This window comes from Seriola aureovittata, chromosome 16, assembly GCF_021018895.1.
Source record: "Seriola aureovittata isolate HTS-2021-v1 ecotype China chromosome 16, ASM2101889v1, whole genome shotgun sequence".
In the NCBI taxonomy this organism is placed as follows: domain Eukaryota; kingdom Metazoa; phylum Chordata; class Actinopteri; order Carangiformes; family Carangidae; genus Seriola; species Seriola aureovittata.
Window position 1 is genome coordinate 24,871,776 of NC_079379.1, and position 10,000 is coordinate 24,881,775.

At 41.3% G+C, this 10,000-nt stretch overlaps 1 protein-coding gene and 1 long non-coding RNA gene across 3 annotated transcripts in view; one reads left to right on the top strand and one right to left on the bottom strand.

The window, feature by feature from the left end:
* Positions 1–3,286, top strand: part of agr2 (anterior gradient 2) — a 3,290-nt gene extending 4 nt beyond the window's left edge. Inside the window, exons 1-8 of the mRNA XM_056399944.1 lie at positions 1–61; positions 675–796; positions 884–947; positions 1,028–1,080; positions 1,247–1,323; positions 2,242–2,305; positions 2,834–2,917; positions 3,012–3,286. The exon at positions 1–61 is cut by the window's left edge and continues 4 nt beyond it. Coding sequence (XP_056255919.1) covers positions 688–796; positions 884–947; positions 1,028–1,080; positions 1,247–1,323; positions 2,242–2,305; positions 2,834–2,917; positions 3,012–3,061 — 501 coding nt within the window. The 5' untranslated portion in view covers positions 1–61; positions 675–687 and the 3' untranslated portion in view covers positions 3,062–3,286. The remainder of the gene's footprint in view (positions 62–674; positions 797–883; positions 948–1,027; positions 1,081–1,246; positions 1,324–2,241; positions 2,306–2,833; positions 2,918–3,011) is intronic.
* A 2-nt stretch (positions 3,287–3,288) lies between these two features.
* LOC130184137 (uncharacterized) lies at positions 3,289–5,681 on the bottom strand. Of its 2 annotated transcripts, XR_008829938.1 has the most exons (3): positions 5,411–5,681; positions 4,347–4,529; positions 3,289–3,714 (listed from the first exon to the last, which is right to left on the bottom strand). It is a non-coding gene; the product is annotated as an uncharacterized LOC130184137 (long non-coding RNA). The 2 variants fall into 2 exon arrangements; XR_008829937.1 differs by lacking the exon at positions 5,411–5,681 and having other exon boundaries at positions 4,347–5,126.
* Between the last annotated feature and the right edge of the window lie 4,319 nt (positions 5,682–10,000).

Below are 10,000 nucleotides of genomic sequence, written 5' to 3' on the forward strand. Positions count from 1 at the left end.
AGGTGAGAGTGGAGGTACAGCTGCGGTCCGTACACATTCTCACCTGAGCAGACCCGAACAGGTAAGAATCCTCTTCACCTTCACCACAGGGAATAAGGAGTCAGTTGAGAGTGAGTCAGTGTGAGGGAGAAGAAGCTGTTTAAAAAAGGAAAGAAATGATTTTTAAAAAGACAGTTAAAGTTGTTTTTAAAGGTGAGTCAGTCCTGCAGGTGTCTGCTCTGCTTCAGATTTGAAATGTTTTGTTACTTCCATGATTTGTGTTTCCTGGTCGCTGCTGTGGTTCTGTAGCTTGTTGCTCAGGTGTAACTGCAGGTGCCGCCTCTCTCTCCTCTCTGTCTGTGGAGAGACTTTCCACCAAACAACCACATCAGTTTCCTCCAGGCAGAAACTACGGAGGAAGATTAGAGCCACATGTTTGTTTCTGTGAATTCTGACTTTAATCTCAGAATTCACACGTGGCAGAAACTTTTTTACTTTTTTTTTTTAAAGTCAGAAATCTGAAAAAGCAAAAACAAATTTTGATTCCCAGGTGACCCTAACCCTCTTCCATAGAACAGGAGGACGCAGGTGTGCACGTTTCCTGAGTTCACGTTCCTTCAGTTCAGGGTGAAACAGTCGGAGCGTTCAGCGTTAGTGATTTGTGTCTCTGCCTTTGTCGCCTCCTCGTCTCCCAGGAAACCTCTGAAGATGATCAAAGCCGCGGTGTCCGTGCTCCTGGTCCTGGCGGCCCTGTCCTCCGCCTTTGGGAAATACATGCCAAAGACTGGCAAGAGGATCCCTCAGACTCTGTCTCGAGGTCTGTGAGAATCGCCTGAAAGCAGTTTATTGAGCACTGAGATAAAGAGAGTCTGTCACTGAGCTTTACGTGTCCATGTCTGTCCAGGTTGGGGTGATCAGCTGGTCTGGGCTCAGACCTACGAGGAGGGTCTCTACTGGTCCAGGTCAAGGTAGGAAACTGTTCGAACTCTGACTCTGACCTTCATTGAAGCTGATGACTGGATGTAAGTGAAGCCGATTTGTATTTCAGGAACAAGCCTCTGCTGGTCATCTTCCACCTGGAGGACTGCCCCCACAGTCAGGGTGAGTCCCACTCCCAGCTGCTATTATCACACTTACTGAGTTACTCATGCAGAGAACCAAGAACCAAACCTGTTTGAGGAGGAAGCGGCGGTGTGTTTGCTCAGGTGTGACGACACCTCACATCCTGGTGCAGTCCTGTAGAACTAAAAACCTGTTTCTCCTGCAGCACTCAAGAAGGTTTTCTCTGAAGACAACCAGATCCAGAAAACTCTTGATGATGACTTCATCGTCCTCAATCTGGTGGTAAGTTACAGACGCCTCACAGCTCCTGCAAACCTGTTATTATCTATTCAAGAGTAAAATTACAAGTTTTATAAAAAAGCGTTGTTGGTTTTATTTACCAAGAGTTTCTCACTCTGTTGTTTTTGGAGGACCAGGGACGTCACAGGAGAAATGATAAAGCATTTCCTTCATTTTTCATATTTTAAAAGGCATTAAAAATATGAACTGTGAAAATAATTTGTAAATGTACTGTTAATCCATCAATAAACATTCAACATTTAAAAATGGCTTTAGAAAAACAGCAGAAAACTCTCATTAAATGAACCATTAGAAACACATTTATTAATTCATGAATAAATATTTGAAAATGCATTTTTAAAAAATGGGAATAAATAACTGGATTCTCTTTTCAAGAATTTATAAATGAATGATTAATCCATCAATAAAGGCTTCAGATTTAAAAATACATTTACAAAAACCTGACTGGTTAGCTCTCCAACCAATCAGAGAGCTTGTTCCATCCTGTGGCCAATAGGGATTGTTTAGTCTGGTTTTAAACTGGAGGCCCAGAGTGTCACAGAGAGGCTAACAGGAGAAGCTAATGGCTAAGCTAACTGATTAGCTAATAGGAAAAGCAGCTTGAAAAGGAAATGGAAATTTATTTTTAAAATATCTTTTTAAATTCTATTTTTTATTCATGATTTAATAAATATGTTTATAAATGATTTATTTAATGAGAGTTTTATATTGTTTTTGTAAATCCACTTTTAAATCTTTAATATTTATTGATGGATTAATCATTCATTTATAAATTCTTCCTCTACAGTTCTTAAATTTGAATGCCTGTTAAAATATGAAATGAAGGAAATGCTTTCGTCAGTGGTTGAGCTGCTGCAATAAAACCTCCAGAGCTTCACATTGTTTTTTTCTCACCCACAGTATGAAACCACAGACAAACATCTGTCTCCTGATGGACAATACGTTCCCAGAATCATCTTCGTCGGTAAGAGTCACTGTCTGGAACTTGCTGCTGGACCTTCAGTTCTCACACAGTGCCTAACATTTTGACCTTTGACCTTCGTTATAATATCCGTTTAGTTGTTTGTTTCAGTGAGTATTTACTGTGTCAACAACAGCTCTATTGTGATTATTATCTACTTTTCCTCCAGGGCACCATTGAAGTGTGAGTGTGTGTAAACACCTGTACTGTGTGCTAATGGTGTGTGCCTGTGTGTGTGTGTGTGTGTGTGTGTGTGTGTGTGTGTGTGTGTGCGTGAATAGCAATTAATTTATCACACAAAGACAAAAGTCATTGATGTAGTTAATGATGATAAACCAGGAAGTGCAGCAGACGCAGAGCTGGAGTTTTCAGTGAGCTGTTTCTTAGTGGTGAACACCACTGACCAACGTTAGCAACATTAGCATGTCAGCAGACGTAGCATGTAAACGAGCTGCTCAGACAGTTGAGCTCCACCATCACTCAGTGTTTACACAGCTCCTGCCTCACCCTCGACCTCCACTGTCTCCACAGACCCCTCCATGACAGTGAGGGCTGACGTCACCGGTCGCTACGCCAACCGCATGTACGCCTACGAACCAAGTGACATCAAACTCTGTAAGTGCTGCAGCTGACACGCCGTGAGTTTACACACACACACACACGCAGGCCGACTGTGACTGACTGTGAATGTTTCCCGCCTCTTCCTCAGTGATTAGCAACATGCAGAAGGCGAAGAAGCTCCTGAAGTCTGAGCTGTGAGCGCAAGGACGAGACGCAGGCTCAACCAGAGACCTGATCCGGGGTCAGCGTCACCACAGACGCCAACAACACGCGGTCACCACAGTTTACACAAAGAAAACTAAGCACTGGAAAGTTTCCTCTCTTCGCCCTCACCTGAAAAGTTTCCCCCTCCCGTTTCTTACCTTTGTTGTTATTGCTTTTCATCCAGAGTGTCTTTTAAATAAATATGGAACTGTTCACTCAGGTTGGATCCTCGGCCTTTTTATTTACCAACAGGGAAATATAAAACTCACACATACAAACAGACGGTCATGCTACTGCTGTTTCCACCATTACTGCTAGCATGAAAACATAGAAGCTAACGGGAACATCACAGCATTTAGCTCCAGCATGGCATTTAAAGCAAGTTAGCCTAATACAAGGTCACCGGTCACTTAGCTGGTTAGCTTGGCTAAGCTATTAGCTAAACGTTTGTTAAAAAATCAACACACTGAATGTTTCTGGATCAACTGTGTTCAGTGATTTGATGGTGATTGAGTCTTTTTCATGGAGCCAGTTTCTGATGGTCAGCGGGGACGGTGGGAAAGGAAGTTGTCTTGGCCACGAGGGGGCAGCAGAGCGAGCTGTAGACCCACCGGACATTATCACCTGATGTGTTAGGAAGCAGTTTCCTGCAAACACAGAGCACACAACAACATGAGCATTCATTTAACGTGTTTGTGTTCACCTGATGGATCCATGACAGGCAGGTGCTCATTTCTCCACCAGCTCCTGAGGGATAATACTCCACTGTGTTCACCAGCTGCTCAGGGGAGGACGGAGGGTTTTACAGCTCTGAGTGAAGCACAGCAGATAATTCTCTGAGCGAAGCCTCATTTACATTCCCCTTCATACATGCTGCAAGTTATTCAAATTCACGTGAGCCGGCGTCGTAGCTGCTTCACTGTGAACACATCGACAGGTGCAGCTTTAAAGACATTTCCACGTTTCCAACATACACACTATGTGTTTTCAGAACTTCCTCGTGGTGCAGTGAACTCACCACTTCCTGCAGAAGGAGCTGTGCACATGAAAAAAAACAGAAGGAAGCAACCTGACAGACTGCACGGAGGGCGCTAAAGTACCACCGGTGCGGTTTGCTCAAATGCAGTGTATTCTGGGAATCATGCCAAACAGCTCACAATAAGTTTGTTGTTCATCTTGTTACATGATCAGTTCAGTAAATGATTGTCAGGAATGAACCGTGAACAGCTTCACTGACTCAGTGATTCATGATTGATCAGATTTATATGAACCAACATACCGTCACAGGCTGGACTCTATTCATGGAGCACTCTGTGTAATCAGTGTGTGTTGTGTGTGTTTGACATCCTGGATGGGCGGGTTCACAGCCGGCGCTGAGAGGGTCTTCCTGTTGCTGGGTTACTGACTCAGCTGAGACTATTGTCCTGTGTCCTGGTCAGGATTTTAGCCGCCATCTTCTTCCCTGGGAGAATCAAACAAGACTGAAGAAACCTGAGACCGACATGAATTCATGCAGCCTGACCTGATGTGGTGCTGACAGAGGAGGAGGGGAGGGGAACTGATGTCCACTCAGCGTCTGTAGGACTTGTAGTCTACACACACTTAGAAATGTAGTAATGCAAGTTTTAGAGGTGAAAACAGATTCAAAGTCACGTAACTGTTCACCTGCAGCTCAGTGTGTCCAACAGTCAGTGAAAGCATCATGGTTTCTCCGCTCTGTCTCTACAATAACTGCACATAGAGGTCATGTGACCACATAGTTTAATGAGTTGTTGTAACAAACTGTGAGTCAGTCAATGACAGAGTCGGTGTCCTCAGCTCACTGGTTCACATGTGTTTGTATCTGTAAACAGCTGGTTGATCTCATGACTCATCCACTCACAACAGGTTCCTGATTTTTTATCTCTTCCTATACTATGACTATGAGAATAGGAAGGAAACATCATAGCATAATGAGGCATAAAAACGTGAAAAAAGTCACAGTAAAGTAAGGTATAAAAACGTCATAATACGTCATAGTATAGTAAAGCATAACATTTTACAAAAATGTCATAGCATAGTAAACTATAAAACGCCATTATAAGTCATAGTATAGTAAGCTATAAAACGTCATAATACGTCATAGTATAGTAAAGCATAACATTTTTTAAAAATGTCATAGTATAGTAAACTATAAAACGCCATTATACGTCATAGTATAGTACGACATAATAAGGCATAAAAATGTCAAAAACGTCTTGGTATAGTTAGAGGGAAAAAAAATTCAAATAATGTCATAGTAAATATCTGCTGTCATGCTGCTAACCGGAGCTACAAACAAACAGCATGTTAGTTATTCCTCACAGATCCCTGAGTCTCTGGAACATGGGGAACAATGAGGAACTGGCTGATGCCCGGCGATGGGAACCATGAGCGGGAGGCTGGAGACAACAGTCCAGACCAAGCGGCAGCTGCGCGGGAGACTTCTGCTCCTCACTGTGTTTCCTGGTCCAAGACAGTTTTCACTTCACTCATTCACTTCACTCATTCACCTCTCATCAGCTGGTTTAAGCTTTAAACCAGCTGACAACATTAACACATACTAGCAACACACAGTAAAATTAGCTTCTTCTACATTGAATTAAATGCTGTTATAGCTAGCGCGCTAATCGCGGTTAGCTTCTCACTTTAACACGTTAATGACGCAGTATAAACACACATACTTAATGACATTTGTTTATCCGTCTATAGCTTTATTTAATGCGAAATAAACGACACGAACACAAACAACGTCACAAAAACAATAGAGTAAATGTTTTCTTACCTGATGTTTTTGCAGGATATAAATTCACTTAACTTCTCTCAGGTGACCAAACAGATTCCGTCTTTCCTAATTTTCCAGTTCTCCATTAAAACCCTACAATTCAAATTCGCTCAAAATAAGAATTTATCAGATATAAAATGATCCAGGAAACAGAAGACTAGCAGCAGTGAGGAGTGAGACACCCAGCAGCAGCTCTCCCGCTCAACACCTACTTTCTAATCTGATTCGTTATGTGTTTATGGTCTGAATCTCTAGTTTGAAGTTTTCTTCAATACAACATGATGTTCATTTTTTTAAATTATGTTCCTATTTAAAAGAAAATAGACGTTAAAGCAGAGTGACTTTAGGGCGTGGCTATCACGTCATTGACACACAGAGGGACCTGCCTGTCCGGATATGACGTCAGAGCGATGTGTCGGACATTTGACTTGTCATTGTGTTTTCAGTTCATCAAAGTTAGCTCCAACATGTTGTTTCCCTGAAAACGTCTTGTTCTGTGTTCAGTTGTTCTCAAAGACACTCAGAGGAGTCAGCGGTTCAGTTTTTTCCGGTAAGTAAATTTTGTTTTAAGCCTGTTTCTTCGCTAGCCAAAATTAGCATCCCTGTTAATATCACAGTTCAGGTGAAGATGCACCTTGCTAACCAAGCTAGCCAGCTAGTGCTAGCGTTAGCTGATAACTTAGCGATTGCTATGCTAACGGTACCTGGCCGAGCTGGGCTGATAACCTGTGTCAACCTGGGTTAGCCCGTGGAGGTGTTCAGTCAAAGCCCAATAAAAAGGTGAATTTAATCGACGTTAATCTAACGACGTTTGGTTTGTGTTTCTCCACGTGACCCAGTTTAAGTGATCTGCGTTAGTGTAATGCGCAGCGTTAATGTCAGTTAATACATTGTCCATCAAGACATCACTATAGTTCAAGTTAAGATAACGTGACTTTTACAAAATGTGTAGACAAATATTTGTCATATAGAAGATTGTTGATTTAATATTCAAACCAGTCCTGAACTGAAGCAGACATTCATGCACCTATCCTGACAGCTGATCGATATTTGTGATTAACTGTAGGGCTGTCCCAAACGATTATTTTTTTAAACGATTAATCTAGCGATAATTTTTTCAATTATTCGACTAATCTAACGATTTTTTTTTTATTAACCTAACAGTAATTTTATTGCAATTATTTTCCAGTTAGTCATTTAATATAACAATTTGCCCCGTCCAACATCTTGACTCGCTGCACCAGGGTGTTTCCTCTTTATGTGCTCGTGCATGACTCTCGTGCATGAGTGATATGCCAGATGCACTTTGCAGAGTCTGCAGACTACAACACTGTTGGTGTCAAGATTAAAGTATTCCCAAACTCTGGAGGACCGTGCACGAGCCTTTTTTTTGCCGCGTGTTGCTCCACGCGCTCCGTCGTGCTGCTGGTAGATGCCGCCGTGTTGTTCAAATAGATTTACACAGACGCAAATCATTCACGTAGTCAATGACTTCAATTACGTCACCGCGTTGTCCCAGTCCGTGCGCTGCGCTTGTATCCGGGTAAACCAAAGACGATGGATATAAACGGTCCCATTAGAAAGTTCCGGTTTGGTTCTAAGAACATTTACCCTGTGTGGTTTTACACGACGCGTCGACACTAAAATTCCACGTCGAATAATTTTTATAATCGACAACGTCGATTACGTCGGATAATCGTCCCAGCCCTAATTAACTGTGATCAGCCGCATCTTAACTCAAGTGTTTGTGTTTTATTGTCATTTGAAAGGTTTCCACACTGTGAAAACTGAGTGATCTGTGCCAACAGAAGGAGGAGCTCATGTACAGAGCAGCACATTAGTTTCCATTCATCTGGTTGTGGAGAAGGGAGACTGCATGGACATCCTTAGTTCTCTAATGTGCTGTGATGATGATGATGATGATGCTAGAAAACCTCCCAGTTCATCTTCCTCTGATGAAATGACAGACTAACTGCTGATGAGTTAGTTTATTATTCTCTGTCTTCAGTATTCACAGGTTCAGTTTCTTACCTGCAGCTTCATTTCTGCTGTTGTTGACAGGTGATGGTAGCAACACTTTTAAGATCAGAATTTATAAATATTAAACAGTGATTAAGTGATGGATCATCTCTAGCACTGTCACCACCTCCACAGGTGAAAGTATTTACCAATTAATATCAGCATGTTTCTTGATCCTTCATTGTCAGTGTTATCAGACAACATTTAAACATTTGTAGTATTTATATTGTTGATTAAAGCTAACATAGAAATAGTCACACAATGCTGTACGTGTTACTATTGTGAAAATTCATACCAGATGTGTTCTATAAAAACCATCAACAAAGTTAAAGCAAGAGCTTCATAAATAACTTTATTGGACATTATAAACTACATTCATTTAAACAATTTACAACACTGGAAACATGTATAAAAGAATGTAATAAATGGATTAATTAAATACTGTAGTGTACAATTTACAATCAACTGTAACTATTTAAAATCAAAATACAGTTGTGGATTAAGTTAAAGCTGAATTTCACTGTCATATGTAAGTTTGTTTAATAAAAAATAAGTTGTTGAATCAACAGCAACAGTATTTTTAGTAACAAGTATAATAATTATTCATCATGAGTCCTAATGTGTGAGACAGTTAATATTTATTTGCTCCAGTAACAATCTCCCTCTAAATAAGTGATGCTGTTGGAACAGCACACTGATATTAACTATAATGGCTGAGGACTATGAAATATGAAATCTAATGTTTTAAACTATTGACAGTTTGTTACAGCTGCAGTGGAGTCCAAGAGTCATGTGACTGTATGTCTGACGTGGGGCAGAGAGTGTAATACGACAGTGAGGGTGAAGGAAACAAGGAAGAGCACAGCTGATCAGACTGAACAATGTTATGGCCACAAGTGTTACATTAAAAAATACTATATTATCATATAAGACACTGTGTTTATGTTTGAGAAGAGAAGATCTTCATGTGTGGACACTGCAGGTGGAGGTGGTGCAGGGCCTCCATCATCGCTGCAAGAGGTTGTAGGTGTCTCCAAAGATCCAGACCTTGGCTGGATGGAAAAAACATTATAATAGAGAGAAATCAGATCAATATCATATTGTAAAGTATAGAGAAAAAGATAAAAGAAACAGCACTCTGATTAGATGATCACAGATATCTGAAAATACATTATTCCCTCAGCTTAGTTGTAATAAACAGTCTGCTGAACCGTTTTACATGAAATAACAATAGAATAGAAACTAATACTAAGTTTGGTGTCATTGTGCAGGTTCACATGTCATGATGGTTCTCAGCTCTCAGTCATGTTCTTTATTCTGACAGAGACAGAATCATTCCAACAGATGTTTTGACTCCTGTCATCAATAATGAAATGAACTAGAGCTGAAAACTATCAGACTAACACTGAACCAAACTTAATATGAACAAACACGACACACACGTCCGCTGCTCTGCTCTTTAACTGCTCGTCCAGACACGACAGTTCACTGTAATAACGGGATCGTTTAGTGACCGTGACTTACCGACATTAACCCGCTGTCTCTGTTAACACTAAGGTCGGTGACGTCACCTTCGCTTTGCAGAACTCATTTTAAAACACGTTATAACATGTTTTCCCTCGGTCTATGGTTTTAATACAAGCGGTTACACCACACAGTTAGCTTACACACAGGAACTTCAGCTAATATTACAAGCTTTCCCCTCATATATGTGATATTTACCAAATGTGGACATGTATGCAATTAGCTACTAAGATTATTTTAACACTAAGATATAAAGTTTACCTCGAACTATGAATATCCAGTATCCAGGAGCCTGCTGCGGTCAGGGAGCAGGTGTAGGCGGCCGTGCAGAGCAAAGACTCTCTACAGCTGTTGTTGTTATTACAGCCTGTTGCTGCACAAAGCTCGGGCATTTTAACACTAACTGATGGATTACCTGTCCCTGTCGGAGCAGGGAGGAGGAGCCTCCGACTCCACGGCTTCTCCTATTGGTGCATCAATGATCCTGTCAGTCCTCACCACAGCTGCTGCTGTTTAAGCATCAGAGGAAGAGCGTTTAAGAGCTCGGCCGCACATCATTAGTGGCGGCTGACATGATAGGCAGCTCG